Source organism: Diceros bicornis, chromosome 7 (assembly GCF_020826845.1).
Source record: "Diceros bicornis minor isolate mBicDic1 chromosome 7, mDicBic1.mat.cur, whole genome shotgun sequence".
Classification (NCBI taxonomy): Eukaryota; Metazoa; Chordata; class Mammalia; order Perissodactyla; family Rhinocerotidae; genus Diceros; species Diceros bicornis.
This window is the reverse complement of record NC_080746.1, coordinates 77,761,693-77,788,268: the sequence shown is the minus strand read 5'-3', so window position 1 is coordinate 77,788,268 and position 26,576 is coordinate 77,761,693. Positions and strand designations below refer to the sequence as shown.

Genomic DNA, 26,576 nt, shown 5'->3' with positions numbered 1-26,576 from the left:
TGCCTTTTGCCTCCCAAATCTTCACATGGTATCTAATTTGTTATTTCTCAAACATATGATTTTGGGGGGGGGGTCCCTAAATCTAGGCTGGGGAGGATAGGAGCAGGTATTATTTATTCCAGATTGGTGGTACTTATATTATTACTCAAGGTTTGTGAATCAAATATCTGTCCATGGATAATTCTTAAGTAGAACCATCTCATACTAATTATTATAATAATTATGATTGAGCCAACTCAGTTACACAGGACAATCTAATTGTGTTTGTAATAAATATCCATCTGTCTGCAAACACAAACTCTAAATTTTAGGAACTTACTTTCACTTCCAGGTAGAAGTATAAACAGTATTACTAAAAAAATATTTATAAATTGCTACATAATTTTAGAGTTTGAAATCAAAATATTTCATGTTCTCTGGCTAGTTTAATTGAAAAATTTCTTTAAGGGCAATTGATTCATATTCTGAATAACTTATTCCTTTTATCTTCATAATTAGAATAATTTAGAACTTACTGAACAAAATGATTTTTTTAAAAAGCAATTCATACAGGACTTAATAAAATCAAAACTGGAAGGTAATATAGCAAAGAGAATTATGGAGGCCAAAAAGCAAACAAACCCAATCAATCAATCTCACACAATGCACTGAATCTCTTGGCAAAGGCAACTTCGAGAAATTTGATGAAAAAGATATAAAACACCTAAAATATTGTATTTCAAAAGCAAAAATTTACCCATAACACATAATCGTTTCAATGTAAACAACTTTCCTTAAAGGACTAACTATTTTCACTTAGATTTGGTTTCCAGCATAGAAGAAAAAGCATACACTTGAATAAGATACATGTTACTATACTTTTTAATGTACCTGCAACCTATAAAATAGCCTGAGATCCACTTTAAGGATTTCTAAAAGGGTTAAATTTTTCCTATAGATACCAAGATCTTACTCTTACAAAGCATTCCTCTTGCTAAAGTAAGAAATAAAACAGCTGCAGAGTGTGATCTGAATTCTAATTTAAACATATATTAGGATTAAATAAAGGAGAGGCTGGGGAGCAGTTAAGAGTGCAGATAAGAACAAATCTAAAGATCATAAAACTGAAAAAGTTATATAAAGGGCCTATTCTTAATTACATTTTTATTCTCTTTGTTTTCATCTTATTCCTAATTCAGATGTCAGCACATCTTTGGGAAAAAAAACTCTTATAAACCACAATTTCCTTTCACTGTTCAATTACCGTAACTATCTCCCTGTTAATATTCACAATACTCAAAAATATTATTGTGAAATGTGTATTTTACAGTTTGTCTAAAATAATTAGGCATTATCAACATTTCCTAAAAATTGTTTACAAGGCAACAAACTGAGAATTTTTCTTAAAACATACATATAATACATTTTAATTCAGTTAATGTTAAGAAAAATACTAAAAATATCCCCAACCCCAATAATCCACATCCATCAGCTGATTTTCACAGTTCTTTGCATGAATTATGGGCAGGGTCAATCAGCAAATGCTAGCCATGGAAACAGAGGTTCTTCTGCTTTTACAAAGGGCTCATAAGCCAAGGGAGAGGCCCTAAGAATGCTCTTCCTCCCAGCATTAATATCCTTTACTTCATGTATATTATCATTTTCAACTTTCATTTATTCAATAACCTAGTTTAGCAGCTCCTTCACTAGTTACAGAGTGCTTAAAAGTTTATACAACTTTCAGAACTGAATAGCTAATTACTGAGATCCTATCATGTGCCAGAAACTGTTCTAAGAAATTCAAATGTATTAATGCATTTAAACCTCACAAAGACCCTATGAAGTAGGCACCACTGTTATCATCATTTTAGAGACAAGGAAACTGAGGCAGAGAGAAGTTCAGTAACAAACCCAGGGTAACAAACCCAGGAGTGGCAAAATAGGGCTGAGAATTCAGGTGGTCTGACTCCGGAGCAACATTCTTAACCCTGTCATATGCTACCTCCCTGCCTTCACGTGCTGTACAGAAAATTATAAATAAGATCACATCTGCAGTCAGTGAATTCCTATCTGGGAAAGTCCTCTTATGATGCATATTCCCTCATCATTTACTATGCTAAGCCCTGTGAGAGAATCTGGCCATACCAAGTAAATCCTGGTTGCCAGTCTTGGGAGAATGCAAAAAGGTACATAAACAACTAATTATAAAATACTGTAAAAAGCTATAATAGAAGCTTAAACTAAAGTGCAAAAGGTACTCAGGGAAAAGAGAGATTTTATATGTGTTCAAGGGGCAGAAAAGGAAAGCTTCATAGAGGAGGTGATGTCTGAGATGAGTCTTACAGAACTACTAAGAGTCTGCCAGACAGGGAAGGGAAAACACATTAAGAGAAATAAGGCAATTTGCTCAAACACACTTTGCTCTCACTAATCATCAGTAACTTCCATTAAGGGGCAAACTATTTCTGCCAAAAATATACAAATGAAACATTACAATACAAACAGAAATAAAAGACATTAAAACAATAGTAATCTTTGCCACCAAAAGAACAATTTTTATAGTTAATTTTAGGTAATTTTGTAATCTTTTTAATTTTTAAATTTTTTTATTGATTTTTATTTTTATTTCTTGATTTTTTTAAGATACAAGAAATCCTGCAGTCAAAAGGCATCTTTTTCTCTAACAGAACCACAAAGGAATAAAAAATGCAAGAAAAAAACGGCAAGAGGTATAGAGTTAGGGGGAATATGTCCTTATCTTGAACCATTGGACACATGAAATTATTTCAGAAAATATTTTTAAGTAAACAAACAATATACATTAAACGTGCAATTTTATCTAGCTTAAAATTTTCAGAGTAATATATATAAAAGAGGAAAATTATAACAGTTTAAAAAAAACTTAAATTTGAGTCATAAGCATATTTCTTGTCCAAGAGAGAAAAGGCAAAAATGCACTTGTACAATTGAAAATTTATGTTAATCTCCTATACTTTCCCTGCCTCTAAGATTAATTCAGCTTATCTAATTTATTAAACTACTTATATAATTATTATTCTATCATTTAAGGCAAAAGAGATCAGGAAAGGCCACCTATCCTCACGGCAGTTGGCTGAAATGGCATGGCTTCACTGCCAGACCAAACTAAAAACAACAGAAACATTTCAACATCCACCAGTGTACAAAGTTACCTGTGACAGGCCTCAATGAGGCCAGTTTCTCGATTGTTGATAAGCCAAATCACAAGGCATGTTTTCTATGTGATAAAGGCTATCACATCCTAAAAAGCTATTTATGAACAATAAAGAGTATTAAACGTGAACCAAGGATATCCCATCATTGTGGGTATGGGTATGAGTGTGTACGCACATTACACAGATACACCTGTGCTGGTGAAGATGGGAAGGGAAAGTTAAGTTTTAAGGACGAAGCCAAGAATATTTGGGTAAAGAGAAAATTTTAGGCGACTTCTGTGAAACACAAGCCTATACAGAAAAATTATAAGGGACTCTGGACAATTTGAACATATATCATGAATGATCATGACAATGAAACATAAAATGCATCTAAGTGTAATTCTGCTGATGGTTCTGATGACAGAAAATAATATAGGTGCAAACAAGAATCATCTCTGGCTTCTGTATCATACAATGCCAGGATCTTATCTACGCATTTGTAAGGTCATGCTGAAAACATAGACAGAAAACAGCAACACCAGATGAGTCAATCTGGTTTGTAGCACAAGAATTATGGATGCCTACCATGAATGGTACTATTAGGCAATCAGAAATAAGTCACAAAAAATGGTTCTATTGGTAGAGTAAAATGTGAAAAATGAGAACAGATACTCATAGACATAAATATTAACATCTTGTAGAGATTAAACTGTTTATATTTAACTGATAACAATTTTACCAAATAGAAATTCCATTCAATAAAAATGAAAATGTAAAATTAAAGGCAAACCTAAATCTGGAAATTTATAAATCTAAGAGGCAAGTGAAAGTTTATTAAATAACACGCTAACAGCAATGATTTGGCTTTTAAAATTACATTCTTATCTGAGGACATCTTTCAAAATAAAGGCAAAGTTCATAAACAGCTGTAGACAAAAAACATATCTAAATTAAACCACAGAACAGTTAGTGGACCATAGTAGACGAAAACAGATGTACGTCTCTGCAATATATGATGCCTACATTGCTATACTGGATTACAAGTCCATTAAACATCTGTGTCCAATTCTGTAGGCTATATTCTTTTTTTGTCCTTCCTTGTTGAAAATACTTAAAAAAAAAAAAAAAAGAAAAAATATATGCCATAGCTTAAAATTGGTTATTCTACATTTCCGCATCCTTACTATGCTGTATGTAAAAAAAAATTCGTTCAAAGACAGAGAATTCTGTGCAATATATTTTAATTTTAAAATGCTGGTTCATGAATCCAGCCATTTGCAACGACATGGATGGACATTGAGGGTATTATGCAAAGTGAAATAAGTCAGAGGGAGAAGGTCAAATACCATGTGATTTCCTTCATTAAGTAGTAGATAATAACAATAAACAAACACAAAGAGACAGATTGGATTGGTGGTTACCAGAGGGGAAGGGGGGAGGGAGAGGGGCAAAAGGGATAATTCGGCACATGTGTGTGGTGATGGGTTGTAATTGGCATTTGAGTGGTGAACATGATGTAATCTATGCAGAAATAGAAGTACAATGATGTACACCTGAAATTTATACAATGTTATAAACCAATGTTACTGCAATAAACAAAAAATTAAAATAAAGAAAAAAAAATGCTGGTTCATGAAAATGCGGCTTTAAAATAGTCAGTTATTTACCACCTGCCCGTTGTTTCAGCCAAATTGGGAATGTCTGAAAAATGTTGGATGTATTTTAGAAAGCATACCTGCTCTTTTTTTAATTATATAATTGGCATTTTCCAGTTTCTCAACTCAGAAATCCTAGCGGAAGTACCAAAGTTAGGAGGGGACTTAACAGGATTAAGAAGGTAATATAAATGATAATGCCAATCCACAAAGATGACTCAAAATTTTTTATCACAAGCCTACTTAATGGCTTAAATGCAAATTTCATTAGAGAAATAAGCTCATCCAGAGTTAATTGTCTTAGAACAACTGCCATAAATTACAGGGTCTAATGCTCCACCTAAAAGCATTTAACACAATCTGCTAGACTTCAACTCCACTGATGCCTACAAGGAAAGGTAGACAGTAAGATAACACAAACTCTTAAGTTATACCTTTGTGAAGAGGAAGAAGGAAAGTACTCGGTTATCACCTCCTGGACACACTGCTTTCTTTCTCGGAGCGAAGGGCTTCTAAAAGCACTGTGGTTCCAAACAACGCCTCCTTTCATCTCAGGTTCCAGTAACTCAGCATTGTTTATGTTACAATGCCTGCCTGATAAAGGCAGAGATCATATCTGACCAATCTTCCAAAATGAAAAGGTGCCCTTTACATCAATTAGAATCTAACTAGGAGAGCAGAAACCACAGGCTAGGAAAATTAATGTAGACAGTTGGTTATACAAAGGGTAAAAGATATGAGAAGTCATCAAGAGGATAGTAAGACAACTGGACATAAGCAACATCAGAAAGGAACTAGCCTCCTAGGCTAGAGAGACAAAAGGAAGAGGCACTGCTGCAACAGCCCAGGCTTGGGGTGGCACAGTGGAATCATGACAGGCCTGTCCAGGGGGAACTGGAGCCACATAAGAAACAGTCTCTGCCTGCGACACTACTACAGGCAAAGTGAGAAGGGAAGAAATGCCCTGGCTGCTCCCTTAGGTCTTCCCCATTGGTGCTTCCCATTGGATTTCTCAAACCCAGTGGACATCAGCTGTCACTAGAGTGGGAAAAGCGGCCTGCAGTTAGCCCTCCTTCAGTGCAGAAGAAAGGAGATGGGTGTAACACGGATCTGAGGGCAATGAGCCCAAGACCAGCAGCACATCTTTCAATAAAGTTCACATCTTAAATGTGACAAACTCATAAATTTACTCATTCCAGCCAATTTTTTATTTGTTATAGCAACTGGCTCTAAGATTTCAATCGCATATTAATACTTCTAGATCATCTTTCAAATTTTAAAATTAAATTCCTATGACACCAATATCCAGGAGTATAATTCTGATAGGCAGGGCAAGAACTATCCAACTAGTTATAATCAGATATGTAAAAATATTCAACTGAGGTGACAGGAAGTTCAGTAAAGTCTGTCTTGAGTTTGTCTATCAAGTCTAAAAAAAATAATAGTCCCTAGAGAAATGAGGATCCTGTCAACCAACATTTAGTATAAACATTTAAAACTGGTGTCAAGGAAATGCTTTCTCCAAAGCACCTTTTTGTAGTCTTTAAAGAGATGTTGGATAGATAACTAAATTCACACCTTCTCACTCAATTCATAAGAGAAATCAGAGTGCTGATACAAATTCCTTGGTATAAGAAAAATAATGATATTGTGATTAAGAATTGTTAAAAGCCAATCCTAGCATAAAAAAATCAACATATTGTTTCGCATACAAAAGAGTAACTGCCAAAAACAGCGACTGTCATTGGCTCTAGGTTGGAATTTACTGCTACATTAAATGTGAACATTTCAAAAGCTCCCTGAAATTTCTGCTATTTTGCTAGAATTATTACTATGTTTATTCAAATTTTATAGGTAATTATAAAGCAAATCTCATGCCTTTCAAATTTTTTGATAAATTTATTTAATAAAAATATGTTTCAAATATAATTTTTTTAAAAAAAAAGCTTTGGGGCCAGCCCCGTGTCATAGGGGTCAAGTTTGGCATGTTCTGCACCAGTGGCCTGGGTTTACAGGTTAGGATCCCAGGCTCAGCCCTACACCACTCATCAGCCACACTGTGGCGGTGACCCACATATAAAAGCAGAGGAAGATTGGCACAGACATTAGCTCAGGGCTAATCTTCCTCAAGCAAAAAACAAAGACTGGCAACAGATGTTAGCTCAGGGCTAATTTTCACCAAGCAAGAAATGAAGATTGCCAACAGATGTTAGCTCAGAGCTAATCTTCCTCAAAAACGACAACAACAACAAAAAGCTTAAAACATTCCACATGGTCAAGAAATCTTCGTCTATCTAGAAATACTATCTACCTTATCTTAATCAAATTGACAAATCAATAAGTCAAATTATCAAATACCATTAATTTTATTTTATATATATTTTAAATACATATTCTGCTTTGACTCATGATTTCAACAGCAAATTATAAAGCTATATAGCATACTTTTTTTATTTTAATAATGCCAATAAATTCTATTTTATGTGATAAAGGACACTGATTACATGACCTAACTGATCAGAAAGACAGTATATTCAGTTTGATAGCAATAGTGACAACATCATGTTAGTTTTAACCAAACAGTCCTAATTAGGCCTTACTACTCCTAGGAGGTTTCTAGGCAAACATATTTAGGTCTCTACAAATTTAGAAAGTAGAAAAATAATAATTCTTTACTATCACTTTAAAAGTAAAAAAGCTAATTTATTCTCTTTTTAAAAAGAGAATAAGTAAATAAGTGCCATTTCATAATAAACTACCATAAAAAGATTGTAGCTGTTTTTAAAATAATGCCACCATTCTGCCATTTATCAAGTATAATTAAATGCAGAAACACTGCTACCTTATTCATTGTTTTCTTTTTTTTTTTTAACCAATAAAAGTACTTTTTTCTGCAAACACTTACCATCCACTCGGATATAATAACATCCACTTTTTCTACAGGAAGACGAACTTCTTCAATCTTTCCTTTAATTAGTATAATAGTATCTTCAAGTTTATTTAGTCTGAAAATTATCATAAAGAATTAAATTAGTAAGCTAAACAGATTCTGAAAGCTAGTCAAATTACATAGTTTCTTGGCAACTGTTTGTATTGTTTTGTGGAATCCAAAAGTATGTTCAAAGTTGATTTATGCCCTGGGCACGATAATTACTCTTTGGTCACTGGATGAATGCCCAAGAATGTTTCTGGTTAATATGGCAATACACTGAACCAATATTTAAAACTTCAGCCTGAAAAGAAATCCGACTTTTATCAAGAATACATGTCAATAAAATTACTGCATCTTTAAAAAAACACAGGAGTGGAGACAGACCTGCCAACAAAGGTATGTTTTAAAGGGAAGTAGTGTGTCATAGTGGAGAGAGAAGTAGAAGCCAGAAGCTCTTACTATGAATCCCAGATCCTCTCCCACTTGTTTGCTATGTGAGCTTCACCAAATTATATAATAATCTCACTGAGCCTGTGTGCTCATGTGTAAAAGAGAATGATGATACCTGCCCTGTCTACTTCACAGCCTATTATGAGGACCATATATTTGTGAAAGCTTTGAATACACTCTCAAGCACTATATAGTGGTAATGATATCATCATGAATAACAAAATACCGTATGTTGTAGAAAACTTGAAATTCTACTCCAATCACAAATTATACTTGCCCAATGGCATTCAGTATGTATTTTACATGTTTGATCATAAGACTAGCAAATATTTTTAAACGCCCCTCTTTTGCAATTTGAAATAAACAACAGAGTTAAAGAGATGATTTCAAAAAGCTAAAAGCAAGTTGCTAAGTTTATATTTAGTTAAATAAATAAATTCTCAATCTTCAGAGAATGCACATCTGAAATACAGAGGATTTTTTCTGATAACAAAGGGATTTTTCCTCCAGCTTCACTGAGGTATTATTTATATACAGTTAAATGCATTCATTTTAAGAGTAAATTTTGTTGAATTTTAAAAAACAGATACTTGAGTGACCGCCATAATCATCAATATATAGAACATTTCTATCTCCTCCAAAAGATTCATTAGTGCTCCTTCCCAAAAATCTTTCCATCGACAGGCAATTTTCTTTCACTACTTTTAGATTTGTATTGGGTGGAGTTTCATATAAATGGAATCATACTGAATGTACCCTTTTGTGTCTGGTTTCTTTTGATAAGCATACTTTTTAGATTCATGCATGTTTTTGTATCAGTAATTTGTTCCTTGTTACTGCTGAGTAGTAGTTCACTGCATGGATAAAACATAATTTTGTTTATCCACATACCTGTGGAAGAAATTCTGGATTGGTTACAGCTTTGGGCTATAATGAATAAAGCTGCTGTAAACATTTGCGTACAAACAGAATTGCTTGGTCAAATGGCAGTGTATATCTAACTTTTTAAGAAACTGTCAATTTGTTTACAAAGTGCCTATACAACTTCACATTCCCACCAGCAACATACGTGCATTCCTGTTGCTTCACATCCTTGTCAACACTTAGTATTGCTGATCTTTTAAATTTTAACTGTGTAATGAGATTCCATTATGGTTATAAGTTGCATTTTCCTAATGACCAGCATTTTTTTCCATGTGCTTATCTGGCATATTCCCACGCTATCTTTTGTTCATACTTTTTGCCCATTTTAAAAATCGGTTCATTGCATTTTTACAACTGAATTTTGAGTTCTTTACATATTCTGGATAAAAACCGGGTCACATTTACGTATTGTGAATATTTTCTACCATACTGTGGCTTTTTTCTTTTTTTTTTCAGTGAGGAAGATTGGCCCTGAGCTAACATCTGTTGCCAATCTTCCTCTTTTTGCTGAGGGAGATTTTCCCCAAGTAACATCTGTGTCAGTCTTCCTCTCTTCTGTTTATGGGACATAGCCTCAGCATGGCTTGATGAGCAGTGTGTGCGTTTGCACCTAGGATCCGAACCCATGAACCCCGGGCCACTGAAGCGAAGCATGTGAACTTAACCACTACACCACGGGGCCAGCCCTCAGCTTTTTCTCTTTCTTTTTTATCCTGAGGAAGATTGGCCCTGGGCTAACATCCGTGCCCATCTTCCTCCACTTTATGTGGGACGCCGCCACAGCATGGCTTGACAAGTGGTAGGTCAGTCCGTGCCCAGGATCCAAACCTGCAAACCCCAGGCCACTGAAGCAGAGTGCACGAACTTAACCGCTACGCCACCGGGCCGGCCCCGCTTTTTCATTTTTTTAATGGTATGTTTTGAAGAGCTAAAGTTTTTAATTTTGATACAGATCAATTTATCATTTTTTTCTTTTGTGGTTCATGCTTTTGGTGTCATATCTAAGACATCTTTACCTACATCAAATATTTTCACCTATTTTCTTCTACAACTGATTTAGTTTCCATTTTGATTTAATTTTTCCATATAGTATCATGTTCATTTTTTTTCATAAACATCTCATTAGTGAACAAGAATAGTTTTGTTTCCTCATTTCCAGTTCTTATCCATCTCTTTTTATTGCCTTGCTGTACTGTCTGGGATCTCCTTCACAGCGTTGAATAGAAGAGGTGATGGCAAGGATCCTTCTTCCGTCCCTGAACTTAAAGTGAATGCTCTCAAAGCTTCATCAAGATGTGGGCTGTAGGTTTTATTTTTGTAGATGCTCTATATCATGTTAGGACACTCCTTTCTAGCTCTAGTTTTCTAAAGGTTTTAATAGATAGATATATTGAATGGATATGGAATTTTATCAAACTTTTTTTCTGCATCTATTGACATAATCTCAATAGATTTTTCTGGTTGATTTCTCACATTTAACCAACCTTGTATTCCTGGGATAAACCTTACCTTCCAATATATTGCTCAATTAGTTTTCTAATATTTTGATTAGAATTTTTGCATATACATTCATGAATGAGTGACCTGTAATTTTCTGTTCTACTGACTTAGTAGACTTTTAGTATAAAGAGTATACTGGTTTCACATACAGATGCCTGAATCTTGACAAACACAACACCGCAAAGTAAAGAGGAAAAAACTGTCTTCGCGATAAGTGCGACTGGGAAAACTAGGTCATTTAAACAGATTAAAAAAAAAAGAAGAAAACCGGACCACTACTTCATAGCATATATATGGCCTTCATAGCAGAACAATGCCCAGCGGATTAGAGACCTAAATGTAAAAAGAACAACTATAAAGAATTTATAAGAGAATATAGGAGAATATCTCCATAAGATTTCATACTCAACTCACAACTAGGGGCAACGATAACCAAGAATGTTGCTACATGAAAATTAAGAATTTCAGTACATCAGAAGCACTGCAAAGAGAGCAAAAAGGCAAGCAAGAATGAGAGAAGACTTTTGCATTATATAAAACCTATAAACAACTCAAATCTAAAAAATATAAAGATTACCTACAAATAATAAGAAAAAGATCCAACTTAATGAAAACCTGAGCAAGAGACGTGAACAGATATTTCACAGAAAAGAAAATTCAAATGGTCAACAATCATGTGAAAGGGTGCTCGGCTTCATTAACAATCACAGGAATGCACATTTAAGTTGCAATGAGATACTGCTATACAACCAATTGAAAAAATTTTCTAAAGGTAGACAATATCAACCAGAACTGTTATATACTATTGGTGGAAGTACAAATTGGTATAACCACTTTGGAAAATAGTCTAGCAATACCTAGAAAATTTGAAGATATGTATACCCTAAAGCCTGCAATCTATTTGTAAGCATGTATCCCCAAAGACGTGTATACCAGACACACGTACAAGAAGTTCGGAACAGAACTGTTCATAATAGCCCTAAACTAGAAAACATGAAAATGTCCATCAAGAACAGAAAAGACAAATTGTGATATACTCATCAATGGCATTCTATACAACAATAACCATGAATGAACTACAGCTATACACACCATGAATGAACGCTAAAAATAATGTTGAGCAAAACAAGCTAGACAAAAGAATGCACAATGTATGATTTCATTTATTTAAATATCAAAATTGAGTAAACTAAATTATCTTAAATGAATGCCCATTCAAGTGGTTAAAATATAAAACAAAGGAAGGAAGTGATTACCATGGAAGTCAGGATGGTGTTACCTCAGCCAGGCAGGGGCAGCACTGGACTGAGAAAGGGGAAATGGAGATGGGCGGGCTTCGAAGTGCTGGCAATGTTCTACTTCTTGTTATTCATACATACTTATGCATATTAGAACCTATTATTTATATTTTATGCACTTTAAAATATGTATGTTATATTTCACACAAAAGTTAGAAAAGAATGCTTACATCATATTTGAGTTTTTTTAAGTAGGTATTTAAAAAATTCTTTCTGATGAAATTGCTGTAGTTGCTTACTATTTACTGAAATATTTATTAAGGTGTTAACAATTACAAACACTCCAAAGAAAATAAAAAAGCTTCTAAAAGAGCAAAATGTTCCCATTGCCTGGAACTATCTTCAGAATGCTTATGTCAAAACAAGAGGTGTTCTGTAAGAGGCCATCTGCTCAGGCTGTTTATTGTCTGCTACGAGTCATAATCCTACTTGCATCAGTAATTACTTGTTGTTCAAATGTGAATATAACAGAAAAGATTATGATTTCAGGGAATACACAGAAAAAAGACAAAGGCCATAATTCCCAGTAATTCTGTATTAAAACAGCTCAACACAGATATCGTTCACATAGATAACCTCTTTCATGAGACTGCTCATCTTAATCACCACCTGATTTTCCACTCAAGAAAACCACCATAGATTTTACTGACTTTCCTCAAGTGGCTACTCACTAAATCTTACTTTAGCACGAGAGCATTCCAAATGAATTCTATCTCTGGAAAAACCTGCTCAAAAACTAGCATAGCTTTAATCTATAAAAACATGACATTGCAATAAAAAGAATATTTTAAGTAAGTCTCTTAATCCAATAAACACTGAAGTTATCTATTTTGCTGTGTGGAAATTTTGTTAGCACAACAAGCACTTTCCTATCTTGAAAGTAGCGAATAAACTTTTATTTCATGATACAGGGACATCATCGTGATTAATTATCTTGCACTGGGCATATAGAGATAAAAGACAGTCCATGCACTTAAGAGCATGCTCTAAGGGAGACAGAAGGGTAAACAGCATAGGGTACTACAGCTCACACGATAAGCCCTTAACTAAGCGAGTGCCATTGGAGCTTAGCCAGGAAACGACAGAGCATGGCAAAGATGTATACGGGTATGGGTAAGGGAGGGTCATTTCTGTGTGCACAAACTGCCTGTGTGTGTGTATGGAAGAGAAATGGCAAATCTGAAGAACTATAAATAGTTTAGCATGATTAGAGCAACAAGAGGTATTATATAGTGAGGTAGAGAGAGGTGATGGGAAGCTGGGAGGTAGAGAGAGGTGATGCTAAGGAGTCTAGATGTTACTTAAAGACAATGAAGAGCCATTTCAGGATTTTTAGAATAGAAAACATAGGATCAAACTTGTAACATACTTCTGCCCAATGTGATTTAGATAAAAGACATGGTCTATGTCCTAAGGAAGAACATGGCATAGTAGGAAGATAAATGTGCAAACAGCATAGAGTACCATGGGAGCTCATACAATGAACACCTAATCAAGTAAGCGGCATTTCAAGTTAGTGACAAAATGATTATAAAGTTCACCTAGAAGAATATGTCGGTGATAGCCACTTCTTTTAAAAAGCACATGGGGGTGGGGCAGGGAGGGAATTCTCTAATCAATATAAAAATATACAAGGTACAGTATTGGGTGGTCCTGTGGTTAAGATTAGGCACTCTCACCACCACGGCCCACGTTCATTTCCCCATGAGGGAGCCACACCAACCATCTGTCCGTCATCATACTGTGGTGGCTGTGTGTTGCTGTGATGCTGAAAGCTATGCCACCGGTATTTCTGGTATTTCAAATACCAGCAGGGTCACCCATGGTGGACAGGTTTCAGCGGAGCTTCCAGACTAAGAGAGACTAGAAGGACATGGCCACCCACTTCTGAAAAAATTGGCCATGAAAACCCTATGAATAGCAGCGGAGCATTGTCTGAGACAGCCCCAGAAGGTGAGAGGATGGTGCAAAAGGACCGGGCAGGGTTCTGCTCTGCTGTCCACAGGGTTGCTAGGAGTCGGAATCCACTCTATGGCACTAATAACAAATAATATTACTTTGCTTTCAGTTCAATATGGAATCCAAGTACACATATTTCTCTTTTGTTCCCCAAGCACACTGAAATGACAATAAAGTAATACAAAATATAGTAAACTGAGAAATGCATGGAGATTTTAGAAGGTGATATCGAAGAACCAAAGATTCTGATAATTTAGTGGAGGAAAAGGGGGAATTAAATCATACTGGTAAACCTGTGAAGAAGGATCGAGCGTTCCGTGCACACACCAGAGAAGATCATAGTGGACACAACCCCCTGGAGTCGAGAGGGATACAAAGCGGAAGGGACAAAGGGACTGAAGAATTCCTGGAGGAATGGTGTCCAGACCTGGTCTTCCTTTCCTCCCCTCAGCGGGAAAACCCACAGCAGTTACCCTTATTAAAGAATCCAGCCCTCCATTCATAAATGTAAACTAAAATCAAGGATCCTTAACCATCTGAGACAGGAGCCAGACGTATGCACATCCCATAAAAGATAAACAGTACTACCAGGCAGATAATTTCAAACGCAGGGCTCAGAATCTTGGAATCAGAACCCGGCTATCCATGAACTGCTTCCCTCCCGAATGTATCATTTGTGTTTACAAATGTGTAGCTGTGGAATTACTTACCACTGAGGACATTCATTGTTTAAAATTAGCAATAACTCAGCTTCTAATACAGCGAAAAAATGGTGAAAAGAATCAGCTGGATTCAAGCAGAGACAACGAGTTTTCAGGCTTTGGTGATGATGATTTACTTGGCTTTGAACATTTGATATCCCGGATCTTGAAAATTCATTAATTGACTCATTCATTCATTAAGTATCTATATCGATTACCTACTATGCGCCAGGTACCCATCCAGGTAGCTGGGGCACATCAGTGAATGAGAGAGAAAAATCTCTGTCTAATCCTGGAGAGCTGATACTCTGGCAGAGCTTACACTTCTATGGATTTCACCTCCTGGGACCTAAGGCTTTGCAAAGCCTTAGCAAAATGTTAGTGATCTCTCATAGCAGGATCACAGGTACTTCTTAGTTTCTTCTTTATCCTCTCCTGTGTCTTCCCAACACAAAAACATCTTTTTTGCCCCCTTCCTTTCTTATTTAAAGGAGAGGAGAATTGGGTAGGAAAATCAATCTGGTTGCACTACAGAAAATGGATGACAGAGCAGTGGGAGGCGAAGACAAAGCACAAATGACTGGGCCGGCTATGTGCAGACACATTAACTCAGGTGACAGAAACAAGAAAGTAAATTAAGGTAGGACTTGAGACACATCAATGATAGAAGACAGGCGGATCTGAGAAACATTAAAGATACTCAACTAACAGGACTCCATCTACAACAGGTATGTTGGCAAAGGAGAAGGAAAGGTCAAGTATGAAGCTCAGGTTTCCAATTTTGACCTGTGAGAAAAGAGTTAACACAGTAGGTCTGTTCTACTCAGTTCTTACTTATCTCTGTAACCATGGCAATAACTCTGGATCAAACTCTAACAATAAAACTCCTGAACACTCACACAGTCACTGGGTAGTGATGCTTTCCTATATCCCTGAAGCCATGGACCAAGATGAACCAGGTTGACAGCATATTTAAAGTAAACATGAAGACTGCTGACATGGGCTTGCACCATGGCTGGTCACACAGAGGTATGTGCCTATGTGATCAGTTCTTTTTGAGAACTATGGACTCTAAGAATAAGAAAACTTCCTTAGGTAGAGACATTTCAAATGTGTCTCTGAGGTTTGCAGCTGGAGAGAAAAGTACATCTTGTGTGACTCTTGCAGAGAAAGAGGGATTACCCGGGAGCCTGTAAACGACCTCTCTACCGAAGGGTATCTTTTTCTTGCTGTTCCTGGACTGTCCCCTTTGCTGCAATAAATCTTAGCTGTGACTACAACTTTATATTGAGTCATGTGAGTTCTTCTAGCGAACCACCGAACTAGCGGGTAGTCATGGGACTCCCCCAAGACAGAATCACTGTGTGGACAGGAAATTAAGGGGTCAGTGGTGTGGGAGAAGAAATGAAATTAGTTTCCTTGTCTTGATCACCTTCATTACCTTCATTAGAATTCTATGGCTTTTGAGTAGCAAAATATTTTTTTACCATTTAGCCTCATCAGCAGTTCAAAATTCTCTTCCGCTTTAATTCACTCTTCTGTGTTATTTCTATTAAATTTAGAGACAAAATATGAAGGAACACCCCTTACTTCAAGAATCTGTCCTGGTGTATTTTGTGATCTTGTTCCAAATCTTATATAGCATCACCACTATCTTTAAAATCATTATGTTAAGTTACTTTATTCTGCTCAAAAATCTTTACTAAGCAGCTACCATGTATCAGACACTTTGCTAGGTGTTAGGGATAAAAAGATTAAGAAGATAAAGCTCCTGTTCTAGAATCTAGAGAAGGATACTTACATAAACATGACAAGAGAACAAAATATTCTCTAGGCTTTTCTTAATGTTTCATTTCTAACAATATTCTAGATGCAGGCAATATAAAAGATTGCATCTTTAGTGTCATTCTGAGATTGAAAGTGTTGCATTGTAGCCGTACGACGGATCAACCTTCTCATGAAACCTCCTCTGCAATAACATCCAAAAGTCTGAATAATGAGCTATTTCACGGCTGAGTCAATGAGAAACCAAAGGCAGCCAAAGTAATGGTGAAAATATTACCAAAGGCTACCCCTGCTTCCTGAGGGTAAACACAGTACACAACTGTCTGGCGATTGAAGAGCTTTACTCTCCTTAAGTAAGTTTATGTTTCTGAAATGATCATTCACTGCAGAGTTCCAAGTATGACAGCAAGAACAAGAAACAATTTCTCATTCCTTCCATATACCACTTTGAGTTCTATTTGCTCCTGCTAATATAACATCTTCAAAAATCTCTATTTTACTTCATTCGTGTCTGCAATCTCAGAACCATAAGCCTGACCTTCTTTTTAAGCCCTTACATATATATACATACATGTCAGTTTACATTAAAACCAAAACTGACTCCATTCTAAACTCATTTCTTTAGAAATGTTAGATCTTGTATTTACTTATTTATTTTTTTTGCTGAGGAAGATTCACCCTGAGTTAACATCTGTGCCAATCTTCCTCCACTCTGTACATGGGTTGCCACCACAGCATGGCTGGTGAGTAGAGTAGGTCCGCACTCAGGATCTGAACCGCAAACCTGGGCCGCCAAAGTGGAGTGCGTGGAACTTGAACCACCTGGCCACGGGGCCTGGCCCTAGGTCTCTTTTTTAAATAAAGAAGGGATAAAAATTATTTTACCATCATTTTGAACATAATTCAAGGGTTGTAGGTTGACTATATTAAAAGAAAAATGAAACATTTAAAAAGTATCCATCTTTTAGAACTTAAAGTGTTTTTTACAGATGTAAGCTTATGGAGTGTTACAGAAATCCTGCTGTGTACAGATTTCTGACAGAGAAAGAAGCCTCAGAAGTTATTAGAGACTACTCACAGCCTGCTAATCGGAAGAGTTGTTTTCATTGACTGGTGATAGTTCTAGAAAGCTCCAGTACACAACGATAGACAAATGAAGAGAAGAGTAGGTTTCAAGGGTGGAGAGTGAGTACAGAATAAAACCGGCAAATGTTTGCAGTTTTACGGTGTAAGAGAATAGAGATTATGAAATGGAAAGAATACAGAAAAGAGAGTCGTCATATTTTGATGGGATAGCTGCAGTAAATGATCGTTTTAGAAACATAACCAACCAAATATAAAGTATTATTTGGTGCTAAGCCAAACATACCACTACTACTACCAATTAATATGATTGTAATTACTGCCAGTATTTAGTAAGCAGTTATATGCTAGCCACTTTGCAAAGCACCATAAATGGATTCAATCCTTACAACAATCTTATGATACAGATACTACCATCAACCTCATTTTATAAATGAAGAAACCAGGGCTTAAAGAACTTAAGTAATCTGTCCATTATTATAAAGCTAATCAGTCAAAAAGCCAAAATCAGAAATCAAGTCACATGACTCCAGATGCTGAGAGAAGATGCTATATTCCTTCCTCATTTGGTAGAATAAGGAGCCAGAAAACTGTGGGGAAATTAACAACGAACTATTTCTTACATATTCTTTTATAGATACATTCACAAACAGAAGAACGGAAGTTATTTCACCCCACGGTGTAAATTTCAAACTTTCAAAGGGAAGACAAAGGAGAGATATATATGAACACTATGGAAATAGCTATCTTTTCAGAATATTAAAAAGGCAAAGGAGAATATTTCTAAAGAAACAGTACAACGTTGGCTTAACCAAAATAAAACTTATCCAAAATAAAAAGGCCTGCTTTTCAAACTCTATATAGGTTCTAAGTAAAGCAAACTATTGGACACAACCAATTCATGGCCTGTGTTTAAATGGAGATACAGCATAGCAAATCGGCTGTGAGGATGGACTATGGAGTCAGGCTGCCTGGCATCTAATCCTGGCTCCACCACAAATAAGGAGAGTTAATTAATCTCTGTGCCTCAAGTTCTTAATCTCTAAAATAAGGATAATAACACACTGTAATTGACCTACCTCAAAGGAAATGCAATAGAAAGTACTAAATTAATGTTAGTAATTTTATGGATAAATCGAAGTACCTAAAATTGAGTGCTAAGTCATTTTCAATAAATGCACTCATGCAAAAGTTCAATACACTCTAGCACTAAATTTTATACACAATGAATTTAAAGATAATCATTGTATAAATATGTTTCTAAAAAGTTACTGGGAATCAGGGCTTCTGTGAAATAAAATGAAACAACACAAAATAAAATGAGTGTTATCCCTATCCTTTTCCTTTTCTTCCATAAAGAAATTAAACTGAGAGCATATCTAGTCTAGATTTGTAGAATCAAAAATTACAAACTGATACATAAATGGACATGGTCTTTCATAAGATTAGAACTTCTAATAGAAATATTTTACCATAATCTTACTATGAACAATAAATTTTTGATAATTCTTCTAAAACAATCTCTTCTTTGGGAGAGTTCTCACATTTGTTTGGATGGCAATGCACAAGCAAGGGTGCTCCTTTATGGAACCCCCAAAATGATGATGTTGTACTTAATGGTATCGTAAGAACTAGAAAAAAAAACTTTACTAGATTATGGATGTTTTCCAATATGAAAATCATAAGCAAACCTACATCTATGAAAAATCCAAGCAAGATCAATGTAATTTTCTCATTAACATTAATTTGGTATTTGTTAATAATAATAGTAGCTAACTTTTGAATATCTAACACGTGCCAGGAAATTTCCCAAAGAGATTTAAATGCATATGTTACTTATAACTCATTTATCTTATTCATAACCATATGAGATAGTCATTATTATTTTCATTCTGACAGTGAAACAACTGAGGTTTCAAAGAGGTTAGATATAATTTAACTCAAGTTCAAATAACTGGTAAGTAGTTGAGCGAGGACTCAAACCCAAGCCTGACTCAAGCCTTGTGCTCTTAACCACAACATTATACTTCTACATTATGCAATAAAATCTAAAAATTTAAACATTTTACACAATTATATTTAAGTTTTATACTAATCAGAAAAGATCAACATTAATCAATTTTAAGAACAGAACATAAGTATCCACGGGAGGACCATTTAAGAATCGCTGGGGATCTAATGTACAACATGGTGATTATAACTAATAATTATATACCTGAAAGTTGCTAAGAGAGTAGATCTTAAACGTTCTCACCACAAAAATGGTAATTATGTGAAGCAATAAAGGTGTTAGCTAAGGCTATGGAGGTAATCATTTTGCAATATATAAATATATCAAAGCAAGACACTACACACCTACACCTTAAACTTATACGAAGTTATATGTCAACTATCTCAACAAAGCTGGAAAAAAAAAGAATCATTGAGAAGCTTCCTATTAATTATTTATTCTAGAAATTACTCCTAAGTTCCAAATATAAGGTGCTTTTGGTAAGTACACAGCTAACGAAATCTAGTTCTATAAGCTATAGTTCAAATAAAGGCCATCTCACTAGGACATAAGCCATCGTAAAACCAATTACTGATCAATTAACCTAATTAACTTAACTCCTCAAAGAGAGGAGATATTTTTAGACAATTAAAATTAAATTCACTCTGCCTTGTTTGTAGCCATTTTGGAATTTACTTATTTTAATTTGAAAGAGGCACAAGGGTTAGTGTTGTCAAAAATGAAAAAGATATGGCCAGCCCTGGTGGCCTATAGGTTAAGTTCGGTACACTTCCGATTGGCAGCCCGGGTTCCGTTCCCAGGCACAGACCCACACCATTCATCTGTCAGTGGCCATGCCGCAGCAGTGGCTCACATACAAAAACAGGAAGATTGGCAACAGATGTTAGCTCAGGGTGAATCTTCCTCAGTGGAAAAAAAGATAGATAACCCTTAGTCTTTAGTCTAACTGTTATTTGTTAAAGGAAATATCACTGATATAAATATTTAGTTTTGTAGAGTCCTCCAACAATATTACCTTGTATGTCAATGATCTCTAATTTCATATTATTAAAATTGCATATTTATAGTGATAATTGGAAAGACAGAAAAGTATATAAAAATAATTCCCATCAATGAGAACTCTGAAAAGATGATTCATAGCTCAAACATGTCTAGCTCAATCCGACCTAAAATCTTATTATTCTGGAATGAATTTTTACTAAAAGACATATGTCTTGAGTCCACATCAGACAGCTGTTAAAGACAAGAAAACCTGTTATGTTAATCACCAAATTTAAAAATAATCTGAAATCAAGCCTTAAAATGCATCTACCTTATGATATCCATTGCCTGGTAAAGTATTTCGGACTGATCAACTCCAAGAACCTTCTTTGCCCCAGCTTTAGCAGCAAACAGAGAAAGAATTCCAGTTCCACAACCAACATCCAAAACTACCTGGTGTAATAAAAAAAACAGATGTTATCAAAAAGGTCTAATATTTTAAATTCTAATCATATATTATGTCATTTCTGGCCAGGAATAGATCACAAAATTTTAAAACTTTATTGATCAAATATGGTAATAATTTCTATTTGGGGAAACTGAAGATATACAAAGGGTTGTTTTAAATTCATAACAGTATATTTGGTCATAGTCTGTGGCAATCAGGTGCAACAATGTAAATTTAAGAGATGTTTTATATGAAATAAGCAATTTCCATAGACTTCTTGATAGGGAAGTCTCTGTTTTTAATTTCCCTGTTGTACACAAGCTCTAATTTAGGTTTAGTAATTCCATATTTTAACAGAAATAAACTTTCTCAAAAACAAGTTACATTCTAGAACTCAGCAACTTGAGAATTTAAGTTTTAAAAATGATACTCATTATCATTGGTGAAAGTAATAAGAAAAACAAATTTTAAGATGATATTGGGGACAGGTGGGGAACAATTATTTCTAAGTCAAGAATTTCATATGGTTCTTCTCAGAATTTTACAGTGAAACCTACTTGGTTCACGGTAAAAAACCAAGACAAATTACCAAGGAAACACATTAAGTTAAAATACTCAGAGGTACACTACTCTTTGAAATTACTAAATACTGTAGTGCCTTAAGTCTTTCACTATCAATGGCCTAAAACGCTATATACTTGTCCCTAAATATGAAATTATGTCAGTACTATTCTACTGTAAGTATTCACTGAGCATTACTAAGTATAGGCATTGATCATGGTGATGGGGTACAGCACAAACAGGACCAAGTCCCTGTCCTAAAGGAGCTCACAATTCTTGTAAACAAAGAATATAAGATTCCAGGCAAAGCAAGAAGGCCACTGGCTGAGCTGGGTGAGAAAGAGGCTGCTTGAAGGTAAGGTCAGGATGAGGCAGGCGCCAGATCACACAGAGCCTTTGGATTTTATTCTGAGTAATGAGAAGCTACTGTAAGAAAAACAGAACTAGAATTAAGAATCTATTATATTATGCGACAATAATTTAATTTGTCCCTAGCTAATATATTCACATAGTCTAAGCATCAAAAAGTATATTTCTTATTTATCCTTCAAGAGAATTTTTACGCCTATGCAATGCAATACAATATGTTTTTCCTTCCCCTTTATACACAAATGGAAGCATATTATACCCACTGTGATACACTGATGAACATTTAGGTAGCTTCTGAAATTCTAGTATGACAACCAAGCCTGTAAATAACTTCATATCTAACCCCATTCACACATGAGAAAATCTACAGAATATATTCCTAGTAGTGAAAACACTGGGTCAGAGAGAATATGCATATTTATAATTCTGCTAGACAATCAAATTACCCTCCATAGAGTAATCCTACTCGTGAAAACCCTAACCAAGGTGTAAGAGCCAATTTCCTCACAGATGAGACTAGCCCATGGAACATACAATCAAACTTTTGGATTTCTGCCAATCTGGCAAGTGCAAAATGATGATATATTGGTCTAATTTTAACACGCATTTCCATTATCATGAGGTTTAGCATCATTCTCTATGTTGTGGAGCCACCTGTAGTTCTTTTTATGTGAACTGACTACTCATAGCCTTTCTCTATTTTTCCACTGAGTTGTTTAGTCCTTTTCTTATCAACTCTTATAAGAGTTCTTTGTAAGTTAAGGAGATTAGATCTCTATAATATGACTTGTATGTAATATTTTCTCTCAGCATGTATTTTTGTCTTTTGATTCTGCTTACAGTGATTTTGCTATGCAGAAATTCTTTACATACAGTCAAACTCATCAATCTTTTCTGGATTTTGATCATAATTAGATTGACCTTTCCTATTCTTCCTTATTTCATTCTATTTCATGCTCATATATTTCCTTCTAGTACCTTTATGGTTTCATTAATACAGTTTGCTTTTTTTTATCTTGGTATACACTAAGAGGTATGGTTCCAACTTTACTTCTGTTCAGATGGCTAATCAACTGTCCCAACACGTTATTAAACAGTCTGTGTTTCCCCCACTGATTTGATATGCGACTGCTATGGTCTGAATGTTTGTGTCCCCCCCCAAATTCACATGTTGAAATTCTAACCCCCAAGATGATGGCATTAGAAGCTGGGGCCTTTGGGAATTGGTTAGGTCATGAGGGCTCTGCCTCATGAGTGGGATTAGGACTCTAATAAAAGAGGCTCCAGAGAGAGCCCTTGCTCTCCTCCAGCAGGTGAGGAAACAGCAAGAAAGCATATCTATGAAGCACAAAGCAGGCCCTCACCAGAATCAGCCAGTGCCTTGATCTTGAACTTCCCTGACTCTAGAACTGTGAGAAAGAAATTTCTGTTGTTTATAAGCCACTCAGTATATGGTATTTTTGTTACAGCAAGCTGAATGGACTAAGACAGGGACCTTAAACATTCACTAAAAGTTCTGTGTATATTCCATTAATCTATATAATCATGCATCACTAATTACTCTAATTACAGAAGCTCTACAGAACGTTTTAATATCTACTAAGGCTGGTCCATCCTCACTGCAAAATTTTTTTCACAATGTTTCTGGATAATTTTGTAGGTTTATTCTTCCATAAGAACAAGAGAATCAGCTTGTTCAGATTTTTTAAAAAGTCTTAGCATTTTTATGGGGATTGAGCTAAAATTATAAATTAATTTAGGGAAAATGGACAATTTTATTTTGAGTTTTCTTATTCAAGAACATGACATGACTTTCAATTTGCTGAAATCACCTGTTCCGTTCTTCAGGAGTTATTTTTTTAAAATCTTTTCTCATATAAGTCCTGCACACTGTTAGTTAAGTCTGTTTCTATGCATTTTATCTTTTGTATTGTTCACTATTAGAAGTTGAGTCCTTTGTTCCATTATATCTTGAAAATATAATTTACCAGAACTGACTCCAGAAGAGAGAACCTGGCAGTCTGATTTCCACTGAAGAAATAAAGTTGTCCAAGGCTACTACCCTGTGTCTCCTATTCTCTGCCCCTCCAAGGACAAAGCCCAGATGGTTTCATAGGGAGAATGTGACTGTTCCTACACATGTGGCCTGTCCGAGTGAGTCAGCACATTTTAACATAACTACTTGTACACACAAGAAAGTTAAGAATTTTAGGATGCAAGCTATATAACATCACTGCAAAGAAAAATAAACATTTTTTAAAGTTACAAATAAAATGTATAAACTACAACAGCAAGAAAATACTATAATGCATAGCATATATATTTATAGTATGATTACAGTATATCAATTTGAAATATTATATGGCATAAAATGATAATGAAATGGAAAAATATATACAACACAACAATAAGTGATAAGTTCCCAAAAACTTTCATTGAAATAAGATATTTTCAAAACTAAAAAACTATAAATAAAAGGTTGGTGTGGAATTACACAGTGCTTTGGTAATGGTCTTTGGGAACATCAACACTCACACACGGTTGATGAAAAGACAAGTTGGCAGCACTACCACCATGCAGGGTATAACCTTTTTGACCCTGGGAGTCCACTGCTAGGAATTTATCTTATTATTGTACTCTTACACATATAAAAAGATTTTTAATATTTTATATGTAGCATTGTTCTAACTTATAGACAACAAAACAACTTATGGACATTCTTACATTGGATGTATGAGCCATTAAAAGAATGTTAATAAGGAATTATCTCTAAGAAAAACTGCTGAGTGAAGAAAGCTAAGTACAGAAGGATACATAGCATATACTACAATTAGAGTATGTGTTCTTTTGTAAGACTATACATACACACACACATATTAATATTTTATACACATATGCATATATATATAATTCTTATTTAACCCTCATTTTGCAAACGAGGAAAGTGAGCTTCAGAGAAGGAAAGTAACAGGTGCAGGATCATACAGCTGGTCATTTGTAAAGGCAGCATTCAAACACGGGTCAATCTGCTTTTAAAGTCTATATTTAAATTATATTTTAAATTGTATGTTAATTATTTATTACATCTAGCTCAGAATTAGGTAACTGGGCAAATAAACTAAAACTTGATAGAATCAAAGAAAGAGGTAGAAATGATAACCAAATAAACTAACATTATTTTATAAAATGATGAAGGAATTTGATTCACTTTTTCTAAGGAAAAAAGTGAATACAATTTAACCGTAGATAATAATCAAAAGCATAAACAAGGCCCCTAACTGTGAATTTCTTCAACGGACTACAAATAGAAATTAATTATGAGTGGGTGATAACACGATTAAATGCCACCCAAAGTTAAATTAAATCTGAGAAACCATATGGCCTCCACAGGGGCTCTGTGAACTGAAACATTAACGAATGAAGGAAAGGAGGCAGGAAGGGAGCAATGGGGAAAAGGGAAGGAAGGGAGAAGAAACACATTTCAATTATAAGCACCTTTTTCAAAAATACATCTCTACTCTGCGCTACATAATAGGATACAGGAGCTAGTGTTGTGATATGAAGGCCGTCTACCTAATGGAGATAAAGCAAACAAAAACAATGGTAATAAAACTTAGGAAAACATGTTATTTCATACATTTTTTTAAAAATTATACTTAATTTCATGAACATATTCTGTCATGGCAGACAGAAATTATATGACCTATATATGAAAAATAGTGTGAATTAAAATGCAACTAATGGACCCCACCCTAATTACTGACTCAGTCTATTTTAACATATGGTGTTCAAAGTGTAGTGGCACAGAGTTAAGGGCACTGGACTAACAGGAAAAACCCTCAGGTTTGTTTTTTTTTAGTTGCCTGTTTTAGGACAAGTCAATTAACTTATTGGTTTCAAGTCTCCTCATGTGTAAAATGGAGATGAATAGTGGTCCTGCCTAGTTATAGGTATATTGTATAGTAACAATGAGACAACATGACTGAAAGTAATCTACAAACTATCAAATGCTATTTAATATATAGTAATATATTTTCTCAATCTGCAGCCATAGTATAATGAAGAAAAGCATCCCAAATCATTTAAAAATATGAAAGCTCTAGATTATTTAATATTGCTAATTACAGAAAATTGTACCTTGAGTGTGCTCTAAGGAGTTAAAAATTGATACATATAATATTTTACATTACAGTAGTCACGTGCCGCATAATGAGGTTCGGGTCAACCACAGACTGCACATACGATGGTGGTCCCGTAAGATCGGCACCATACAGCCCAGGTGTGTAGGAGGTTACACCACCCATAAGATCAGTACCATGGAGCCTAGGTGTGTAGGAGGCTACACCATCCAGGTTTGTGTAAACACACTCAATCATGTTCACATAGCAACAAAATCTCCTAAGGACACATTTCTCAGGACTTACCCCTACCGTTAAGTGATGCATGACTGTATATTTTTGAGAAACCATAAATGCCAAGCAAAGCTAATTACACGTTAATATGTTAAATGAAAACACCTTAGGCAAAGTACTAAGGAAAAATACTCCCGATTTAGTAATAAGCCCTTTTCTGACTTTGGCAGATTTAACCTCTTCAGGAAGAGCAGGGACCGGAACACAAAATAATGAAAGATTGTATTTTCCATGGTCACGTATTTGTCAAAAAATGTATAATATAATACATACAGCATTTCGATAATACTGTTCTAAATTAGAAAACGAGAAACAGAAAGTGACTGTGTATAGGTCTATGAAGCCAGTAAGA

General features: G+C 35.1%; 1 protein-coding gene across 9 annotated transcripts in view; it reads right to left on the bottom strand.

Annotated features, from left to right (window-relative positions):
* Positions 1-26,576, bottom strand: part of PRMT3 (protein arginine methyltransferase 3) — a 129,370-nt gene that overhangs the window by 85,579 nt on the left and 17,215 nt on the right. For all 9 annotated transcript variants that reach the window (XM_058546136.1, XM_058546141.1, XM_058546143.1 and 6 more), the window contains exons 9-10: positions 20,766-20,887; positions 7,716-7,815 (exon numbers count right to left, since the gene is read on the bottom strand). In XM_058546136.1, coding sequence (XP_058402119.1) covers positions 7,716-7,815; positions 20,766-20,887 — 222 coding nt within the window. The remainder of the gene's footprint in view (positions 1-7,715; positions 7,816-20,765; positions 20,888-26,576) is intronic.